The sequence below is a fragment of the Rana temporaria genome, chromosome 4 (assembly GCF_905171775.1).
Source record: "Rana temporaria chromosome 4, aRanTem1.1, whole genome shotgun sequence".
NCBI classification, from domain to species: Eukaryota; Metazoa; Chordata; class Amphibia; order Anura; family Ranidae; genus Rana; species Rana temporaria.
Genome location: NC_053492.1, coordinates 475,790,531 through 475,813,463, shown reverse-complemented (window position 1 = coordinate 475,813,463; position 22,933 = coordinate 475,790,531). Strand labels below are relative to the sequence as shown.

At 46.7% G+C, this 22,933-nt stretch overlaps 1 protein-coding gene across 1 annotated transcript in view; it reads left to right on the top strand.

Annotated features, from left to right (window-relative positions):
- Window positions 1–22,933, top strand: part of GLP1R (glucagon like peptide 1 receptor) — a 164,799-nt gene that overhangs the window by 48,316 nt on the left and 93,550 nt on the right. The window contains exons 4-6 of the mRNA XM_040347860.1: window positions 6,283–6,389; window positions 18,696–18,849; window positions 22,534–22,693. Coding sequence (XP_040203794.1) covers window positions 6,283–6,389; window positions 18,696–18,849; window positions 22,534–22,693 — 421 coding nt within the window. The remainder of the gene's footprint in view (window positions 1–6,282; window positions 6,390–18,695; window positions 18,850–22,533; window positions 22,694–22,933) is intronic.

Here is a 22,933-nt window from a genome sequence, read left to right as displayed (position 1 = left end):
CTAGATTCAGATAGCCCTGCGTAATGTTGCGCGGGCGTAACGTATCTCCCATACGTTACGCCGACGTAAATTAGGGCGCAAGTTCCGTATTCAGAAAGAACTTGCGCCCTTAGTTACGGCAGCGTAACGCATGTGCTCCGGCGTAAGCCCGCCTAATTCAAATTTGGATGATGTGGGCGTGTTTTATTAAAATTTAGTCTGACCCCACGTATTTGACGTTTTTTTTTACGAACGGCGCATGCGCCGTTCTAAAAAGAATCCCAGTGCGCATGCTCGAAATTACGGCGCAAATCGTCAATGCTTTAGACGTGAATGTAACTTACGTACAGCCCTGTTCGCGAACGACTTACGCAAACGACGTAAACATTTCAAAATTTGACGCGGGAACGACGTCCGTACTTAACATTGCGTACGCCTCATATAGCAGGAGTAACCTTACGCCGGAAAAAGCCTAGCGTAAACGACGTAAAAATATGCGCCGGGCGTACGTACGTTTGTGAATCGGCGTATCTACCTAATTTGCATATTCCTCGCGTACATCGACGGAAGCGCCACCTAGCGGCCAGCGTAAAATTGCAACTAAGATACGACGGCGTAAGAGACTTACGCCGGTCGGATCTTAGTCAAATCAATGCGTAACTGATTCTAAGAATCAGGCGTATAGATACGACGCCGCAACTCAGAGATACGACGGCTTATCTCGTACCTAAATCTAGCCCAGGATCTCTACCGGAAGTATGGTGGAACTCCTACGTAATTCTTCCACTTATATCAGTGATGGGGCACTATTCCTTCCACTGACACCAATGATGGGACACTATTCCTCCCACTGACACCAATGATGGGACACTATTCCTCCCACTGACACCAATGATGGGACACTATTCCTCCCACTGATACCAATGATGGGACATTATTCCTCCCACTGACACCAATGATGGGACACTATTCCTCCCACTGACACCAATGATGGGACACTATTCCTCCCAGATGGCAACCCCCCTTTTTTGTAATTTCTTTTTATTAAAAAAATAAATAATTTGTATATATATATATGTATTTTTTTTTTATTAAAGGGCCCAGAGGTCCCCAGGGCCCCTGGATGGCAACCCCCGTTACTTTATATATTTTTTCTTTATTTCTTCTTTTTTTGTAAAGGGCCCCCCCCAGGTTCTCAATTCGCGGCAGCCGCCCCCCCCCTCCCCCTCCCTTTTCAAATTCAGATTTCAGACCGCAGCACTCTCCCCCTCCCCCCCCGGTTCTCTGCTCCAGGGGGCCCATGCCTGAAGCTGTGTAAGGGGCCCCATAATTCCTGATGGCGGCCCTGTGTAGCCTTATAAATGGGAAGCAGGTGTCTAAGTATACCCGGGTTGATTTTATTCACTCAGTAATATTAAATCCTGGCAATATCACTCCACTTCATCTGATCTCTCATCCTGTTATGCTCTTGAACTATTCCCGTAGTTCTTCAAAGTCATCGGTAATGCTGGAATCATGCTGTATTATTGGCTGTTCTTTCCTCCGAGCAGCTGAAGGATGAGTCATGGAGGACAGTTTAGCGCGCGTGTAAAAATGTCGCTCAGGTATATTTGTCAGATAATTACGCGGGGCGGTAAATTGAATGATCCTCGTATATTGTCCGGTACATTTCATTATGTGCCGCTAGCCGTGCCCTGGGTCTTTCTATGGCTCTACACAGCTGCTGGGATAAATTCAGTCCCCCCCCCCCCCGAGTCTCCCCAGATGTACGAGACGTCCGCGTCTCCACAATCTCATCTGCCGCTAACACTTCATCATGGTAAGAGCAAGGGCAGGCTGAGGAAAGAAATGTCAGGCTCTGGGGTTGGATTGCTTCCAGCGGACATCTTTCTACAGAGTGGGGAGCGGGCGACGGACTTTGTAGGCACCACAATAACAGCTCATTAACCACTTGAGACCCGCGCTATTGACAAAAGACGTCAACAGCGCGGTTCTCAGGTGCCAAGTGGACGTCTTTGGACGTCATTTTAAATGCATTACCCGCGAGCGCCACTGGGGGGTGCGCGGCGGGTAACCACTGTGTCGCCGCATCCCTGGGGACCCGATGCGTGTACCTGGTGGCCACGATGTCCGCCGGGTACACGCGATCGTCGGGAACACAGCCGGTAACAGCAGTGACGTGGAGCTCTGTGTGTAATGATGGGGTGTAAACACAGAGCTCCACGTGCTGTCAGAGGAGAGGAGACCGATCTGTGTCTCTTGTACATAGGGACACAGATCGGTCACCCCCCCAGTCACCCCCTCCCCCCACACAGTTAGAACACACCCAGGATACACATTTAACCCCTTCCTCACCCCCTAGTGTTAACCCCTTCCCTGCCAGTCACATTTATACAGTAATTAGTGCATTTTTATAGCACTGATCGCTGTATAAATGTAAATGGTCCCAAATTTGTGTCGAAAGTGTCCGATACGTCCGTCACAATATCGCAGTCCCAATAAAAAATCGCAGATCGCCGCCATTACTAGTAAAAAAAAAATAATGAAAAAAAATCATAATTCTGTTCCTCATTTTGTAGGCGCTATAACTTTTGCGCAAACCAGTCGCTTATTGCGATTTTTTTTTTACAAAAATGCGTCGAAAAATACGTATCGGCCTTAACTGAGAATTTTTTTTTTTTTAAATGGGATATTTATTATAGCAACAAGTAAAAACATATATATATTTTTTAAATTGTCGCTCTTTTTTTGTTTATAGCGCAAAAAATAAAAACCGCAGAGGTGATCAAATACCACCAAAAGAAAGCTCTATTTGTGGGGGGAAAAAGGACGTCAATTTTGTTTGGGAGCCACGTCGCACGACCGCGCAAATGTCAGTTAAAGCGACGCAGTGCCGGAAGCTGAAATTTCGCCTGGGAACGAAGGGGGTTTATGTGCCCAGTAAGCAAGTGGTTAAAATTCAATACAAAATATATATACAAATTGCCAATACAAAAAAACATTAACTATTCACAGTACAATAATTCCTCCTTTGGAATATAAGAACACACAGGGCTGGTGCAAGGATTTTTGAACCTCTATGGGTGTCAAACTCAATTTCATCGCGGGCCGCATCAGCATTATGATCGCCCTCAAAAGGGCCGGTTGTATCTGTAAGATTAGACGTCCAGCGCATCCCCTCCCCATATATTAGGTGCCAAGAGCGACCCCACCATCAGAAGTTGAGTCCCCCACCCTCCCTTACATCACAGTGCAGTCCAGGCCGGAGTTGAAACAGGGGCAATAAAGAAAATAGTAAGGTCCAATTTTTTTATTTATTTTTAAAGCCAGCAGCTACCAACTCTGCAGCTGCTGACTTTTAATAAATGGACACTTACCTGTCCAGCGCGCCCGCGATGTCGGCAGCCGAAGCTGAGCAATCGCTCGTCTTTCGGCTGCCCCGCCGCCATCCTCGGTAAGGGAATCAGGAAGTGAAGCGTTGCGGCTTCACTGCCTGGTTCCCTACGGCGCATGCGCGAGCGGCACGGCCCGTTTTCACTGTTTCCCGCTGTCTCCTGGGACTAGTTTGTTTCCCAGAAGACAGCGGGGGGGGGGGGGCGGAAAGGGGCGTGACTCCCGTGGGTGTCTATTTTTGGAAGTGGGTGCAAATACCTGTATTATACAGGTATCTGCACCCCCTCCCCCTGAAAGGTGCCAAATGTGACACCGAAGCGGGGGAGGGTTTCGAAAAGTGGGGGTTCACTTTTTGTGTGGACCTCTGCTTTAAGGCAATCAGTAATCAAAAGAGTAGTCAGGTCCAGGCAGGGGTTGAGGCAGGGGACGAACAAAAGAGTTGTCAGGTCTAAACATGAGTCGAAGCAGGCGGCAATCAACAGAGTATTCAGGTCCAGGCAGGGGTCAAGACAGGCAGCAAACAAAAGAATAGTCAGGTCCAGGCTGGGGTTGAGGCTGGCGACGAACAAGAGAGTAGTCAGGTCCAAACATGAGTCGAGGCAGACAGCAATCAAGAGAGTAGTCAGGTCCAGGCAGGGGTCAAGGCTGGCAATGAACAAAAGAGTAGTCAGGTCCAGGCAGGGGTTCAGGCATGTGGCAACCAAGAGAGTAGTCAGGTCCAGGCAGGGGTTGAGGCAGGCTGCAAACAAGAGAGTAGTCAGGTCCAGGCAGGGGTTGAGGCTGGCGGCAAACAAGAGAGTAGTCAGGTCCAGGCAGGGGTTGAGGCAGGCGACGAACAAGAGAGTAGTCAGGTCCAGGCAGGGGTTGAGGCAGGCAGCAATCAAGAGAATAGTCACTTCCAGGCTGGAGTTGAGGCTGGCGGCAAACAAGAGAGTAGTCAGGTCCAGGCAGGGGTTGAGGCTGGCGGCAATCAACAGAGTAGTCAGGTCCAGACAGGGGTCAAGACAGGCAGCAAACAAAAGAATAGTTAGGTCCAGGCTGGGGTTGAGGCTGCCGACGAACAAGAGAGTAGTCAGGTCCAAACATGAGTCGATGCAGACAGCAATCAAGAGAGTAGTCAGGTCCAGGCAGAGGTCCAGGCATGTGGCAACCAAGAGAGTAGTCAGGTCCAGGCAGGGGTCAAGACAGGCAGCAAACAAAAGAATAGTCAGGTCCAGGCTGGGGTTGAGGCTGGCGACGAACAAGAGAGTTGTCAGGTCCAAACATGAGTCGAGGCAGACAGCAATCAAGAGAGTAGTCAGGTCCAGGCAGGGGTCGAGGCTGGCAACGAACAAAAGAGTAGTCAGGTCCAGGCAGAGGTCCAGGCATGTGGCAACCAAGAGAGTAGTCAGGTCCAGGCAGAGGTTGAGGCAGGCGGCAAACAAGAGAGTAGTCAGGTCCAGGCAGGGGTTGAGGCAGGCAGCAATCAAGAGAATAGTCACTTCCAGGCTGGGGTTGAGGCTGGCGGCAAACAAGAGAGTAGTCAGGTCCAGGCAGGGGTTGAGGCTGGCGGCAAACAAGAGAATAGTCACTTCCAGGCTGGGTTTGAGGCAGGCTGCAAACAAGAGAGTAGTCAGGTCCAGGCAGGGGTTGAGGCTGGCGGCAATCAACAGAGTAGTCAGGTCCAGGCAGGGGTCAAGACAGGCAGCAAACAAAAGAATAGTCAGGTCCAGGCTGGGGTTGAGACTGCCGACGAACAAGAGAGTAGTCAGGTCCAAACATGAGTCGATGCAGACAGCAATCAAGAGAGTAGTCAGGTCCAGGCAGCAGTCCAGGCAGGTGGCAACCAAGAGAGTAGTCAGTTCCAGGCAGGGGTTGAGGCAGGCAGCAAACAAGAGAGTAGTCAGTTCCAGGCTGGGGTTGAGGCAGGCGGCAAACAAGAGAGTAGTCAGGTCTGTTGGTCTGCGAGTGCACGCTGGTCTGCGAGTGCACGCTGGTCTGTTGGTCTGCGAGTGCATGTTGGTCTGCGAGTGCACGCTGGTCTGCGAGTGCATGCTGGTCTGTTGGTCTGCGAGTGCACGCTGGTCTGTTGGTCTGCGAGTGCACGCTGGTCTGCGAGTGCACGCTGGTCTGCGAGTGCATGCTGGTCTGTTGGTCTGCGAGTGCATGCTGGTCTGTTGGTCTGCGAGTGCACGCTGGTCTGTTGGTCTGCGAGTGCACGCTGGTCTGTTGGTCTGCGAGTGCACGCTGGTCTGTTGGTCTGCGAGTGCACGCTGGTCTGCGAGTGCACGCTGGTCTGTTGGTCTGCGAGTACATGTTGGTCTGCGAGTGCACGCTGGTCTGCGAGTGCATGCTGGTCTGTTGGTCTGCGAGTACATGTTGGTCTGCGAGTGCACGCTGGTCTGCGAGTGCATGCTGGTCTGTTGGTTTGCGAGTGCACGCTGGTCTGTTGGTCTGCGAGTGCATGTTGGTCTGCGAGTGCATGTTGGTCTGCGAGTGCACGCTGGTCTGTTGGTCTGCGAGTGCATGTTGGTCTGCGAGTGCACGCTGGTCTGCGAGTGCATGTTGGTCTGCGAGTCTGCACACACCAGTTTGGAAAAAAAATCTTCAGCAAACTCCAGCTGTTGTTTAAACTGTGTGGTCAAATTTAAGGTCCCTTCTACACTTCTGTCTTGCGTTGTGGCATGTCACCTTATGCATTGTATTAGGGCAACCTATTAATTTTTAAGGGGGTTTCCAATGCACGGCAGCACACCAAAATTAGGACTTGTCCAGTTGAAAGCATCTGCGTTGCACCAAGAGTTGTGCATTGCTGTGCGTTTCTGCAATGCGGATGTGAGAAGCCAGCCTGAAGGGTACAATGTTGCTGTGAATCTTGATGCATGTTGTACAAAGAGAATAAAGACTTGTCTTTTTATCTTGTGCTTCCAGGTGCAGCCAGAAGAAGAGCTGTCCTCTCTGTCCATCATCTATACCATTGGGTACTCACTGTCCTTCTCAGCGCTGGTCATCGCTTCCTTCATCCTGGTGATATTCAGGTAATGATATGGCACTACTACTCCTACTGTACCCCATATTAAATAAGTGGTACTATGGTTCCCAGATCTGTAGGTTGTAGTTCCAGTATCCACCAGCGGGTTTCTCTCAGCAGCCAGCAGCTTCTAGCAATTAGTTATCACTTGATGCTGGCTACTGGGAGGGTATTTAGTCCCTTCTCTGCTGCTCCATCTTGCCTGTGTGCTTCGTTCTGTGCTCCTTGTGACCTGTTACTCTGTTCCTGATTCTTCCCCCACCTGTTTGAACCTGCTTCTGTGTACCTTCTCCCTGTCCTGACTCATTTCGAGCTTCTCCTACCTGTTCTACCACGCATGCATGACCCTGACTCTTTTAGGTTTTCTGTCAATTAATTAGGTTGCTAGTTTGGTATTTTGTCACTTGGTTTATGGTTCACTTATATCCTTATGTTTGCTGTGTATTCTCTTTGCTGGTGTTTGGATACGTTTTGTTTCGCTACTAATAAATCTTAATAATATACAGTATAGTCTGGTTTCAGTTCCTAAGAGCCGGTTCACACAGGGGCGACTCGTCAGGTGACTCAGCCGCCTGACAAGTCGTGCTCCGCTCTGTTCAATGGAACCGTTCTAATAGGAGCGACTCAAGTCGATTCGACTTAGAAAGAGGTTCTTGTACGACTCTGGGGGCGACTTGCATTGACTTCTATACAGAAGTCATTTTGCAAGTCGCCCCTGAAGTCGTCTTGAGATCGCCTTGCCGAGTCGCCCCCAGAGTCGTGCCGCCCCTGTGTGAACCGGGTCTAAGTGTAGATACAAAGATCTGGCCATCCCTGCTCCTGGATGCCTGCATTTGGTATTCCTAACAGGTAGCCTCTTGACCACCAAGGCTGAGGCAGTTTCCACTCCCACTCATTCTGGGACATTTTCTACTCCCACTGGCCACCATCTGCCCCGCCCCCCCCCCCCCCCCAAGGTCTGAATGCAAGTAATCTGACCCTTTGTTTATAAGTAGGAATGAGCTTTATGTTCGAGTCGAACATGAGTTCGACTCGAACAATGGCTGTTCGCCCGTTCGGCGAACAGTGAACAATTTAGGGTGTTTGTGGCAAATTCCAAAAGCCGCGGAACACCCTTTAAAAGTATATGGAAGAAATCTAAAGTGCTAATTTTATAGGTTAATATGCAAGTTATTGTCATAAAAAGTGTTTGGGGACCCGGGTCCTGCCCCAGGGGACATGTATCAATGCAAAAAAAAAGTTTTAAAAACTGATGTTTTTTCGGGAAAAGTGATTTTAATAATGCTTAAAGTGAAATAATAAAAGTGAAATATTCCTTTAAATTTCGTACCTGAGGGGTGTCTATAGTATGCCTGTAAAGTAGCGCATGTTTCCTGTGTTTAGAACTGTCCCTGCTGCAAAATGTCATTTCTAAAGGAAAAAAAGTCATTTAAAACTACTTGCGGCTATTCATGAATTGTGTGGGGGTCCCCCAAATTCCATATCAGGCCCTTCGGGTCTGGTATGGATTTTAAGGGGAACCCTGCACCAAAATAAAAAAAAATGACTTGGGGTCCCCCCAAAAATCCATACCAGACCCTTCAGGTCTGGTATGGATTTTAAGGGGAACCCTGCACCAAAATTTAAAACAAATGGCGTGGGGTCCCCCCAAAGATCTGAACCATACAAGGCCACATGCCCTCAACATAGTGAGGGTGCTCTGGGGTCCCCCCAAAACACCTTGTCCCCAGGTTGATGGGGACAGGGACCTCATCCCTGCAAACCCTTGCCCATGGTTGTGGGGGTCTGCGGGAGGGGGGCTTATCGGAATCTGAAAGCCCCCTTTAACAAAGGGGACCCCCAGATTCAGGCCCCCCTTGTGAATTGGTAACGGGGTACATTGTACCCCTACCATTTCACAAATAAAGTGTAAAAAATTGTAAAAAAAACACACAGACACAGTTGGGATAAGTCCTTTATTAAAAATAAAAAAAACATTCCAGTGATGTAATCCAGTCTGTCCAGCATTGTTATCCATTCTCGATGTCCCACGGTGATCCATATTCCAGCGATTTAATCCAGTCTGTCCAGCGTTGTAATCCCGCCGTGATCCATGTCCAAGCAGGGGTTACCCAATTGGGTAAGCCCTTGCTTTCTCCGGCAAGCGGGTCTTACCCAATGATGTGGGCGGGTGACCCCGCCCCATGACATGCGACCCCGCCCCGTGACGGGTTACCCAATGACATGGGCGGATGACCTCGCCCTGTGATGTCACGGGGCGGGGTCACCCGTCCACGTCATTGGGTAAGCCCCGCTTGCTGGAGAAAGCCATGGCTTACCCTATGATGTGGACGAGTGACCCCGCCCCCTCTTATGCAGTGGAGACTGGAGCACACACCACACACCTCTCCCCGTTCTTCAGCTCCGGTGACCGATCGCGGGACACCGGCGGCGATCGGGTCCCGCGGGCATGGTCCTGGAGCTTAGGACCGGGTCGCGCTCTGCCGGCGGCGCGCTCGCGACTCCGCGGCTGGGCTTAAAGAGACACGTTCAGGTACGTGATTGTGCCCAGCCGTGCCATTCCGCCGACGTATATCAGCGTGAAGGGGTCCTTAAATGGTTAAAAAAAATTACACTTTCTTTGTGAAATGGTAGGGGTACAATGTACCCCGTTATCAATTCACATGGGGGAGGGCTGGAATCTGGGGGTCCCATTTGTCAAAAGGGGGCTTCCAGACTCCGATAACCCCCCCGCCCACAGACCCCCACAACCACCGGGCAAGGGTTGTGGGGATGAGGCCCTTGTGCCCATCAACATGGGGACATCCTCCCCATGTTGAGGGCATGTGGCCTGGTACGGTTCAGGAAAGGGGGGGCGCTCTCTTGTCCCCCCCCTCTTTTCCTGCGGCCTGCCAGGTTGCGTGCTCAGATAAGAGTCTGGTATGGATTTTTGGGAGAACCCCACGCCATTTTTTTTTATTTTGGTGCAGGGTTCCCCTTAAAATCCATGCCAGACCGGAAGGGTCTGATTTATATTTTTGGGGGGACCCCACGCGATTTTTTTTAATTTTGGTGCAGGGTTCTCCTTAATATCCATACCAGACCTGAAGGGCCTGATATGAAATTTAAGGGGGACCCCCACACTTTTTTTTTTTGGTTCAGGGTTCCCCTTACTATTCATACCAGACCCAAAGGACCTGATAATGGACTGGGGGGGGACCCCTGCTGTATTTTTCAATGACTTTTATCTGTATTGCCGGGACCCGACAATTCATGAATAGCCGCGAGTAGTTTTAAATTACTTTTTTTCCATTAGAAATGACATTTTGTGCAGGGACAGTTCTAAACACGAGAAAAATGCGCTACTTTACAGGCATACTATAGACACCCCCCAGGTACGAAATTTAAAGGAATATTTAACTTTTATTGTTTCACTTTAAGCATTATTAAAATCAATGCTCCCGAAAAAACTGCAGCTTTTAACTAGTTGCCGACCAGCCGCCGTCGTTTTACGGCGGCAGGCCGGCTCTCCTGCCCGAGATCCCGTACAATAACGTTGGCTCTCGCACAGGCCACTAGCGCCCCCCGCTCTCCCCAACCCCCGACTCCCGTGCGCGTGCCCGGCGGGCGCGATCGCCGCTGTGCACACGCGATCGCTCGTTACAGAGCGAGGACCGGGAGCTGTGTGTGTAAACACACAGCTCCCGATCCTGTCAGGGGGGAAAATGCTAATCCTCTGTTCATACAATGTATAAACAGGAGATCGGTCATTTCCCCTATTGAGGCCACCCCCCCTACAGTTAGAACACACCCAGGGAACATACTTAACCCCTTCCCCGCCCCCTAGTGTTAACCCCTTCCCTGCCAGTGGCATTTTTATAGTAATCCAATGCATTTTTATAGCACTGATCGCTATAAAAATGCCAATGGTTCCAAAAATGTGTCAAAAGTGTCCGATGTGTCCGCCATAATGTCGCAGTACCGAAAAAAAATCGCTGATCGCCGCCATTACTAGTAAAAAAAAAATATTAATAAAAATGCCATAAAATACCCCCTATTTTGTAAACGCTATACATTTTGCGCAAACCAATCAATAAACGCTTATTGCAATTTTTTTTACAAAAAATATGTAGAAGAATACGTATCGGCCTAAACTAAGGAAAAACATGTTTTTTTATATATTTTTGAGGGGATATTTATTATAGCAAAAAGTAAAAAAATATTCATTTTTTTTTAAATTGTCGCTCTATTTTTGTTTATAGCGCAAAAACTAAAAACCGCAGAGGTGATCAAATACCACCAAAAGAAAGCTCTATTTGTGGGGGAAAAAAGAACGCCAATTTTGTTTGAGAGCCGCGTCGCACGACCGCGCAATTGTCAGTTAAAGTGACACAGTGCCGAATCGCAAAAAGTGCTCTGTGGTCTTTGACCAGCAATATGGTCCGGGGGGTTAAGTGGTTAAAACCTTTTTTTGCATTGATACATGTCCCCTGGGGCAGGACCCGGGTCCCCGAACACTTTTTAGGACAAAATTGCATATTAACCTTTCAAAATAAGCAATTTCGATTTTTCATGTTCGTGTACCATAGACTTTAACGGTGTTCGAACCAATGTTTTGTCTGTTGGCATGTTCTGGTGAAAACTGAACCGGGGGGGTGTTCGGCTCATCCCTATTTACAAGGATTTGGATACCCCTGCTCCAGCACACAGAGAAACATCTTGCCGTCACAACCGCTTAGGAGAAATGACCTCCAGCAACTGACGTCCATTCTCCACTACGGAAGAAGATTTGCCCAAATCGTAACACTGGACCTCATACTGCGGGACGGTACAACATGTCCCCGGCACTAGATAGGCAGCTGTATCGAGCATAACGGCATTTTAGCAAACATTTCATTCAGCATAATTAACACTCACATTATTAATATGTAAGGACACCAAGTAACAAAACATTTATCACTGCATGTAATCGCGTCATGTAGCGAAATTACTAGTCATAGACGGCAGCAATTACTGGCTTAATAATTAAGGAAACATCTGCACATCCTCCGAGGACAACCAGGACTGCGCGGTTAAATAAGGTAGACCAAAACATTTATCAATACAATAGTGTAAAAAGTTTTTTTTTTTTTCAGTTCTCAAACTAAAAAAGTGCAATTCTTGCAACACATTAACCACTTCAGCCCCGGACCATTTGGCTGCCCAATGACCGGGCCACTTTTTGCAATTCGCCACTGCGTCGCTTTAACCACTTAAGGACCGCCTCCTGCACATTTACATCAGCAGAAAGGCACGGCTGGGCACAAGCACGTACAGGTACGTCCTCTTTAAGTGCTCAGCCACGGGTCGCGGGGCGCGCGCCCGCGACCCGGTGCGAAGCTCCGTGACCTCGGCCGTGGGACCCGCAGACCCGATCGCCGCTGGAGTCCCGCGATCGGTCTCCGGAGCTGAAGAACGGGGAGAGGTGTGTGTAAACACAGCTTCCCCGTTCTTCACTTTGGCGCTGTCATTGATCGTGTTTTTCCTAATATAGGGAATATATACCTACAGCCACACCCCCCTACATTTAGAAACACAGATGAGGTCACATTTAACCCCTTCAGCGCCCCCTTGTGGTTAACTCCCAAACTGCAATTGTCATTTTCATTTTTAATGCATTTTTTGCTGTGAAAATGACAATGGTCGCAAAAATGTGTCAAAAGTGTCCGATGTGTCCGCCATAATGTCGCAGTCATGAAAAAAAACGCTGATCGCCGCCATTAGTAGAAAAAAAATTAATAAAAATGCAATAAAACTATCCCCTATTTTGTAAACGCTATAAATTTTGCGCAAACCAATCGATAAACGCTTATTGCGATTTTTTTTACCAAAAATAGGTAGAAGAATACGTATCGGCCTAAACTGAGGGAAAAAAAACATTTTATATATATTTTTGGGGGATATTTATTGTAGCAAAAAGTAAAAAATATTGAATTTTTTTTTTCAAAATTGTCGCTCTATTTTTGTTTATAGCGCAAAAAATAAAAACCGCAGAGGTGATAAAATACCACCAAAAGAAAGCTCTATTTGTGGGAAAAAAAGAATGCCAATTTTGTTTAGGAGCCACGTCGCACGACCGCGCAATTGTCAGTTAAAGCGACGCAGTGCCGAATCGCAAAAACTGGCCGGGTCCTTTAGCTGCCTAAAGGTCCGGGTCTTAAGTGGTTAAAGGAGTCTGTAGGTCAAGCTAGCCAAGCAAGTTCTACAACATTGTCCATGTAGCACTCTCCTAGATAGGTGATAGGTTAGGTAAATGTAGTTATTAGCTCTACTGTAATCAGTTGCAAGATTCAAATCAGTAGCTAAATACTGTATTTATGCAGTCCCAGACAATTCCTGGGGATGTGTGCCCAGATGGTGGCTGGGAGGGAGCATAAATAGTTTGGGGCTTGGAACTGGGGGGTCATGTTCAGGAGGAGGAGATAACAGCCCGAAGGGCTGCTGCCCTTCTAGCAATTCCAGCTGTGCTTTTTTACTGCTCGAGGTCCCAGCTATGCTAGCTGAGGGGCCTATTTGGCTCTTCCCAATAACCTATAACCCTCACCACTAGGGATGAGCCGAACACCCCCTTGATCGGTTCGCACCAGAACCTTCGAACGGACCGCGCGAAACATTTAGAACCCCATTGAAGTCTATAGGACTCGAACGTTCGAATTCAAAAGTGCTCATTTTAAAGCCTAATATGCAAGTTATTGTCGGAAAACGTCTTTGAGAACCCGGGTCTTGCCCCAGGGAACATGTATCAATGGGAAAAAAAGTTTTAAAAACGGTCGTTTTTTTCAGGACTCCGAAAAAAAAGACCGTTTTTAAAACTTATTTTCCTTTGATACATGTTCCCTCGGGCAAGACCCGGGTTCTCAAAGACGTTTTCACAGGCATACTATAGACACCCAGCAGGTACAATATTTAAAGGAATTTTTCTTTTATTTTTTTTATTTTTATTTAAGCATCATTAAAATCACTGCTCCTGAAAAAACGACCGTTTTTAAAACTTGTTTTCCCATTGATACATGTTCCCTGGGGCAAGACCCGGGTTCTCAAAGACGTTTTATGACAATAACTTGCATATTAGGCTTTAAAATGAGCACTTTTGAATTCGAACGTTCGAGTCCCATAGATGTCAATGGGGTTCTAAATGTTTGTGCGAACGGTCGGTCCGTTCGAAGGTTCTGGTGCGAACCGAACGCGGGGGTGTTCGGCTCATCCCTAGTGGTGAGGGTAATAGGTTATTGTGAAGAGTAGGAGTGGTGAGAGTGATATGGGTTATATGGTGGTACCATTACAATGCTAAGAATAAAAGAGGTAAGGGTGATGTGCGTTATATGGTGGTACCATTGTGAATGGTAGGAGTGGTGAGGGTATAATGGGTTATATGGTGGTGCCATTACGCTGCTAGGAATAAAAGAGGTAAGGGTGATGTGGGTTCTATGGTGGTACTATTGTGAAGGGTAGGAGTGATGAGGTTGATTTGGGTTCTATGGTTTTATGGTTCTATGGTTTTATTTAGTGATGAGGGTTATATGGGTTGTATGGTGGTACCATTGATAAGGATGAAAGTTGTGAAGGTCTAAAAGGTTATATAGTGGTACCATTTTGAAGGGTAGCAGTTGGGAGGGTGATATGGGTTATATGGTGGTACCATTGTGAAGGGTAGGAGTGGTGAGGTTGATTTGGGTTCTATGGTAGTATGATTGTGAAGGGTAGGAGTGATGAGGATTATATGGGTTGTATGGTGGTATCATTGTGAAGGGTAGGAGTGATGAGGGTAATATGGGTTATATGATGGTACTATTGTGAAACGATGGAGTGGTGAGGGTGACGCGGGTTATATGGTGGTACCATTACATTGATAAGAATAAAAGAGGTAAGGGTGATGTGGGTTACATGGTGGTACTATTGTGAAGGGTAGGAGTGATGAGGGCTATATGGGTTGTATGGTGGTACTATTGTGAAGGGTAGGAGTGGGAGGTTTATTTGGGTTCTATGGTAGTACCATTGTGATGGGTAGGAGTGTAGAGGGTGATATGGACTATATGGTGGTACCATTGTGAAGGGTATGAGTTGTTAGGGTGATATGGGCTATATGGTGGTACTATTGTGAAGAGTAGGAGTGGTGAGGTTGATTTGGGTTCTATGGTTTTGCAATTGTGAAGGGTAGGAGTTGTGAGGTTGATATGGGTTATATGGTGATATCATTGTGAAGATTGGGAGTGGTGTGGGTGTAATGGGTTATATGGTGGTACTATTGTGAAGGGTACTATTGTGGTGAGGTTGATATGGGTTATATAGTGGTATCATTGTGAAGATTTGGAGTGGTGAGGGTGTAATGGGTTATATGTTGGTACTATTGTGAAGGGTAGGAGTGGTGAGGTTGATTTGGGTTCTATGGTTTTACCATTGTGAAGGGTAAGAGTGGTGAGGTTGATTTGGGTTCTATGGTTTTACAATTGTGAAGGGTAGGAGTGGTGAGGTTGATTAGGGTTCTATGGTAGTACCATTGTGATGGGTAGGAGTGTAGAGTGTGATATGGACTATATGGTGGTACCATTGTGAAGGGTAGAAGTGGTGAGGTTGATTTGGGTTCTATGGTTTTACAATTGTGAAGGGTAGGAGTGGTGAGGGTGTAATGGGTTATATGGTGATATCATTGTGAAGGGTAGGAGTGGTGAGGGTGATATGGGGTATATGCTGGTGCTATTGTGAAGGGTAGGAGTGGTGAGGGTGTAATGGGTTATATGGTGGTACTATTGTGAAGGGTAGGAGTGGTGAGGTTGATATGGGTTATATGGTGGTATCATTGTGAAGATTGGGAGTGGTGAGGGTGTAATGGGTTATATGGTGGTACTATTGTGAAGGGTAGGAGTGGTGAGGTTGATATGGGTTATATGGTGGTATCATTGTGAAGGGTAGGAGTGGTGAGGGTGTAATGGGTTATATGGTTTTACCATTGTGAAGGGTAGGAGTGATGAGGGTGTAATGGGTTCTATGGTGGTACCATTGTTAAGGGTGAAAGTGGTGAGGGTGAAATAATCTTGTGGCGGTTTATATCTGATTTGTTCGGAACTTTGTAAAACTTTCAGTGCATTTCCTTTATTTGTCTTGTGTTAGTTTACTATAGTGCGTTGTATCATCCTGGAGCTACTGTTATTTTTCATGATATGATGCTACCAGCACTTTGAAGGTTTAAACAGTTTTGTCCTTCTTGCCGACTTTGCCTTTTCATTGTTCAATGGTTGAGAATGGACTGAGATGCTTCTCTGGGGGTTTTGATGCTTTGCGGTGAATTTATTTTTTATTTTTCTCTTTCTTTTTTTAGGGTTAGCATATCAAAGGATAATAATGGGTTAAACTTGATAGACTCATATTTTTTTATTTTTCCAACCCCCATAGCAATGTTGCAGTGACAGTTGATTAATGTGTATCCATGGTTATATATTGTGCTCCTTGTGCGTATAATTGACGTGGGCTAGCTGGGCACAGAGGTACACAAGGTGTAATCATCATGTAGGAGGAAGGGTGCCATTATCATATACTTTTTCATATGGAAAGTTTCCCCCTTCAGTGATAGAATAATGTGAATAATCTTATTCCCAAGGTGGGAATGCCGGCAACATGCAATATTTGAAGGTTGCAATCAAAGTGTCATTTGTTAGGATTTCCAGGAATTCAATTATCTTCTGGTTATTGAACATTTGGCAGCTTATTGTATCTGGGAAGCTCTCCATATCTCTCCAATAAAGAGGTGGCTTATAATTCGAGTGACATACATCTGTAGGCTGCGGCACTGGTACACGGGCTACATCTGGTGTGTGGCATGGCCATTTTTTTGGAGGGGGGGGGTCTGGATCATGTATAGTTACAGTCAAACCGATGTATGAAAAAATTCTATAGCAAGAGTTCTTCTTTAGGATGATCCCACTGACAAATATATAATTCGTGAAGACTGAAATCTATATAAAAAACTGAGATTACGTTTTTTTTTCTATTAAATGAATGTTATTCTAATATATTTGGCTTTGCAAGCTGAAATTTGCAATTGCTATCTCTATTCTTTGTTAAAAATTCCAATAAATATATTGAAAAGAAAAAAACTGAGATGACACGGACTCTACAGGTAACGACTCTAATGGGAGTTTTTTTTTGCTTACAGACATCTGTGATGGTACCATTGTGAAGTGTAGGATTAGTGAGGTTGATATGGGTTATATGGTGGTACCATTGTAAAGGGTAGGAGTGTTGAGGGTGATATGGCTTATAAGGTGGTGCCGTTGTGAAGGGTAAGAATGGTGAGGGTGATATGGGTTATATGGTGGTACCATTGTGAAGAGTAGGAGTGTTAAGGTTGATATGGGTTATTTGGTGGTATCATTGTGAAGAGTAGGAGTGGTGAGGTTGATATGGGTTATTTGGTGGTATCATTGTGAAGAGTAGGAGTGGTGAGGTTGATATGGGCTATATGGTGGTATCATTGTGAAGGGTGGGAATGTTAAGGTTGATATGGGTTATATGGTGCCTGGTATCATTGTGAAGAGTAGGAGTGGTGAGGTTGATATGGGTTATATGGTGTTGTCATTGTGAAGGGTAGGAGTGTTATGGGTGATATGGGTTATATGGTGGTACCATTGCAAAGAGTAGAAGTGGTGGAGTTGATATGGATTATATAGTGGTACCATTGTAGAGGGTAGGCGTGGTGAGGGTGATATGGGTTATATGGTGGTACCATTGCAAAGAGTAGAAGTGGTGGAGTTGATATGGATTATATAGTGGTACCATTGTAGAGGGTAGGAGTGTTGAGGGTGATATGGCTTATAAGGTGGTACCGTTGTGAAGGGTAAGAATGGTGAGGGTGATATGGGTTATATGGTGGTACCATTGTGAAGAGTAGGAGTGGTGGGGTTGATATGGGCTATATGGTGTTGTTATTGTGAAGAAGGATAGGAGTGTTCAGGTTGATATAGGTTATATGGTGGCGCCATTGTGAAGGGTAGGAGTGGTGAAGTTGATATGGGTTATATGGTGTTGTCATTGTGAAGGGTAGGAGTGTTAAGGTTGATATGGGTTATACGGTGAAGCCATTGTGAAGGGTAGGAGTGGTGAGGTTGATATGGGCTATATGGTGTTGTCATTGTGAAGAAGGGTAGGAGTGTTCAGGTTGATATGGGTTATATGGTGGCGCTATTGTGTAGGGTAGGAGTGGTGAGGGTGATGTGGCTTATAAGGTGGTGCCGTTGTGAAGGGTAAGAATGGTGAGGGTGATATGGGTTATAAGGTGGTACCATTGTGAAGAGTAGGAGTGGTGAGGTTGATATGGGCTATATGGTGTTGTCATTGTGAAGAAGGGTAGGAGTGTTCAGGTTGATATGGGTTATATGGTGGCGCCATTGTGAAGAGTAGGAATGTTAAGGTTGATATGGGTTATATGGTGTTGTCATTGTGAAGGGTAGGAATGTTAAGGTTGATATGGGTTATATGGTGGTACCATTGTGAAGAGTAGGAGTGGTGAGGTTGATATGGGCTATATGGTGGTATCATTGTGAAGAGTAGGAGTATTGAGCTTGATATGGGTTACATGGTGCTACCATTGCAAAGAGTAGAAGTGGTGAAGTTGATATGGTTTATATGGTGGTACCATTCTGAAGGATAGGAGTGGTAAAGGTGATATGGTGGTACCATTGTGAACAGTAGGAGTGATGAGGGTGATATGGGTTATATGATGGTACTATTGTGAAGAGTGGGAGTGGTGAGCTTGATATGGGTTATATGGTGGTGCCATTGTGAAGTGTAGGAGTGGTTGACGGTGATATAGGTTATATGGTGGTACCATTGTAAACAGTAGGAGTGGTGGTGAGGTTGATATGGGTTATATGGTGGCACCATTGTGAAGAGTAGGAGTGGTGAACTTGATATGGGTTACATGGTGGTACCATTGCAAAGAGTAGAAGTGGTGGAGTTGATATGGATTATATAGTGGTACCATTGTAGAGGGCAGGCGTGGTGAGGGTGATATGGGTTATATGGTGGTATCATTGTGAAGGGCAGGTGTGGTGATGGTGGTATGGGTTATATGGTGGTATCATTGTGAAGGGCAGGTGTGGTGAGGGTGGTATGGGTTATATGGTGGTATCATTGTGAAGGGCAGGTGTGGTGAGGGTGGTATGGTTTATATGGTGGTATCATTGTGAAGGGCAGGTGTGGTGAGGGTGGTATGGGTTATATGGTGGTACCATTGTGAAGGGCAGGAGTGGTGAGGTGTGTGACTTTAATGAGGAACATATGTTTTTGTTTTTGCTTACAGACATCTGCACTGTACCAGAAACTACATCCACCTGAACCTCTTCACTTCCTTCATCCTGAGAGCCATCTCCGTCTTTATAAAGGACTCCGTCCTGAAGTGGATGTATAATATCGCCATACTTGATAACCACTGGGATGGGCTTATTTCCTACCAGGTATCACATGACCTCCAATTATGCATATATATACCACTTGTCCAATATATATAATTACAATGTATTTGTGTAATATGTATATGGGTTGGTTGGCTAGTTCAGACTGGGAAATGTGTCCTTTGGACCAATCAGTGGAGCTCATTAGAAGCCTTTCTCAACCCTTTTACTCTAGAGCAGTGATTCTCAACCAGGGTTCCTCCAGAGGTTGCTAAGGGTTCCTTCAGAGGTTGCTAGGGGTTCCTTCAGAGGTAGCTAGGGGTTCCTTCAGAGGTTGCTAGGGGTTCCTTCAGAGGTAGCTAGGGGTTCCTTCATAGGTAGCTAGGGGTTCCTCCAGAGGTTGCTAGGGGTTCCACCAGAGGTTGCTAGGGGTTCCTTCAGAGGTAGCTAGGGGTTCCTTCAGAGGTAGCTAGGGGTTCCTTCATAGGTAGCTAGGGGTTCCTTCAGAGGTTGCTAGGGGTTCCTTCAGAGGTAGCTAGGGGTTCCTTCAGAGGTTGCTAGGGGTTCCTTCAGAGGTTGCTAGGGGTTCCTTCATAGGTAGCTAGGGGTTCCTTCAGAGGTAGCTAGGGGTTCCTTCAGAGGTTGCTAGGGGTTCCTTCAGAGGTAGCTAGGGGTTCCTTCAGAGGTAGCTAGGGGTTTCTTCAGAGGTAGCTAGGGGTTCCTTCAGAGGTTGCTAGGGGTTCCTTCAGAGGTTGCTAGGGGTTCCTTCAGAGGTAGCTAGGGGTTCCTTCAGAGGTTGCTAGGGGTTCCTTCAGAGGTAGCTAGGGGTTCCTTCAGAGGTTGCTAGGGGTTCCTTCAGAGGTAGCTGGGGGTTCCTTCAGAGGTTGCTAGGGGTTCCTTCAGAGGTAGCTAGGGGTTCCTTCAGCATTGGGAAATTTCTGACTCTCAGCTAAGTTCCAACTGACACTATTGATCTTTTTAGCTATCTGTGAGGAGGTAATTCTTCCCAATGACCACAAGTCTAAAGACCATTCTTCCCACTGACCATCCCACTAATGTATCATGAGTTGTAGATTTCAAATTTTTATTGGGGGTTTTCTGAGACTGGAGAACTATTTTAAGGGTTCCTCGGTGTTGAAAAGGTTGAGAAAGGCTGCTCTAGAGGAACCCTTGAAATAATTTTAATGTGTTGGGGAACCCCTGATAAAATTAATTGGCCAAGTGGCATTGGATCGGGAACTATGCAGGCACCATTAACCACTTCCCTACAGGGCACTTATACACCTTCCTGCATGGGCATGGATGGGCACTGATAGGTGGCATGGATATACTGTAAAATATTGTACTGATGGATGCCAATCAGTGCCAAACAATGCCTGCCAATCAGTGATGCCCATTGTGGGCACTGATTGGCATCCATTGTGGGCACTGATTGGCATCCCTGGTGGTCTAGGGTGGCATACCTGGTGGTCTGGTGGCATCCCTGGTGGTCTAGTGTGGGCATCCTCGGGGGGGGGGGGGGGGGGCGCTGATAATCGATCAGCACAAACCCCCCTGTCAGAGGAGCAGCCGATCGGCTCTCCTCTACTCGCGTCTGACGCGAGTGAGGAAAAGCCAATCACGGCTCTTCTTGTTTACATCGTGATCAGCCGTGATCGGACACGGCTGATCACGTGGTAAAGAGTCTCCGTGAGAGACTCTTTACCTAGATCAGTGTTGCGGGGTGTCAGACTGACACCCCTCAACAACGATCGCCGCTATGCGCGCCCCCGCAGCGGCTCAATATATATCCTACAACTCCATGACATAAACCAGTGACAAGAATGCTAACCTGTTTCGGCCGAATCTTCGTCATGAGGCCGTCATAATCAAAACGCGTCACTGTTGTATGTTTTTTTGGAGTTCAATTCAATAAAGGTTTGGGAGATTGCAGTTGGGCATTTCTTATATTTTGATGGGTCAAAAGAAGAGGAGGAAACTCCAGAGGCCTTATTGGTTTTGAGGTAGAGAATAATAATAATAATTATGCGCCTCGGTCGAGCTGTGCAGAGCCGGATTTCTGGTGTGTTCGGCTCCTCTCGGCTTCTCTCGCGTGGCTGCGGGCGGAGCCGAGCGTGGCCGAGCCTAGCCGAGTGCGCAGTACACTCAGCTCAGTCTTTGTCTGGCTTTGTCGGCGGCGCTCAGAGACAGCGAGACAGCTGTTTTTAGCATGGAGAGTGGAGGAAGGGGCCGGTAAATATGTAATTTACCGGCCCCTTCATTCTCTGAATTGGACACAGTGAGCGATTGGTACCAATCTCTCCTGTGTCCATTCCAAAATGAAGCATAGTCAACTATGCTTCAGTTGTCAAAGGGATAGGAGCCTCTGTGTCCTGTACATTCATCTTGAAGGACTTGTGTCCTCCATTCCATTTTTCTGTCTCAAAGGGGAGATATCAGTGGTCTGTTTTTATATTTCACCCTAGCTCCGCCCCCCCCCCCCCCCCAGCTGCAATGTAAAAAAATAAAAAACATGGTAAAGAATAATTAAAAACATAAAAAAAAAATAACAAATGGTAAAAATGTCAACGCATCTTCGCCTGTGTAGATGCAGATCCTTGCATCCGCCCTGGATGCACTTAACCACTTAAGGACCGCCTCCTGCACATTTACTTCGGCAGAATGGCACGGCTGGGCACAATCACGTACAGGTACGTCCTCTTTAAGTGCCCAGCCCTGGGTCGCGGGCGCGCCCGAAGCTCCGTGACCGTGGCCGCGGGACCTGATCGCCGCCGGAGTCCCGCGATCGCTCCCCAGAGCTGAAGAACGGGGAGAGCTGTATGTAAACACACCTTCCCCGTGCTTCACTGTGGCGGCCTCATCGATCGTGTGATCCCTTTTATAGGGAAACACAATCGATCACGTCACACCTACAGCCACACCCCCCTACAGTTAGAAACACACATGAGGTCACACATAACCCCTTCAGCGCCCCCTTGTGGTTAACTCCCAAACTGCAATTGTCATTTTCACAGTAATCAGTGCATTTTAAATGCATTTTTTGCTGTGAAAATGCCAATGGTCCCAAAAATGTGTTAAAATTGTCCGAAGTGTCCGCCATAATGTCACAGTCATGAAAAAAACGCTGATCGCCGCCATTAGTAGTAAAAAAAAAAACAATTAATAAAAATGCAATAAAACTATCCCCTATTTTGTAAACGCTATAAATTTTGCGCAAACCAACCGATAAACGCTTATTGCGATTTTTTTTACCAAAAATAGGTAGAAGAATACGTATCGGCCTAAACTGAGGGAAAAATTTTTTTTTTATATATTTTTGGGGGATATTTATTATAGCAAAAAGTAAAAAATATTCATTTTTTTTCAAAATTGTCGCTCTATTTTTGTTTATAGCGCAAAAAATAAAAACCGCAGAGGCGATCAAATACCACCAAAAGAAAGCTCTATTTGTGGGAAAAAAAGGACGCCAATTTTGTTTGGGAGCACGACCGCGCAATTGTCTGTTAAAGCGACGCAATGCGCCGAATCGCAAAAACTGGCCGGGTCCTTTAGCTGCCTAAAGGTCCGGGTCTTAAGTGGTTAATGTATGTTGCTGCAACCAATGGATGATATGAATGGTCCCTTAATGGTGAGATTGGGCGAATTGCGGTAACATAGGAAGCGGTTGATCTTTCGATCTTCATAAATGTGCATTTGATGAATGGCGGGAAAGTTCAGATGTGAATTTGGTGTTGTCGTCTTTTGCAGGAGTCGCTCAGCTGCCGGTTGGTGTTCGTCATGATGCAGTACTGTGTGGCGGCCAACTACTATTGGCTCCTGGTGGAAGGGATCTACCTGCACACCCTGCTGGTTCTGTCCGTCTTCTCCGAGCAGAGGCTCCTCCGGGTCTACGTATGCATTGGCTGGGGTGAGTAAGGGGGCGGGGTCTCATATCCGCAGGTTCTGTGGTACCCTGTGCCAAGGTAAAAGAATTCCAGTACTTTATTACATCATAATGAAAACGTACAAAGATCAAACAAAATATCTCGTGCATTTGGTAAAACCTACGAGCAACGGCTTGGTATAAATAAGAGTCCTCCTAAAGCTGACGCGTTTCAGAAAAGAAGACACATCAAGCTTTTGAGCATTAACAGATTTCATTGGCCAG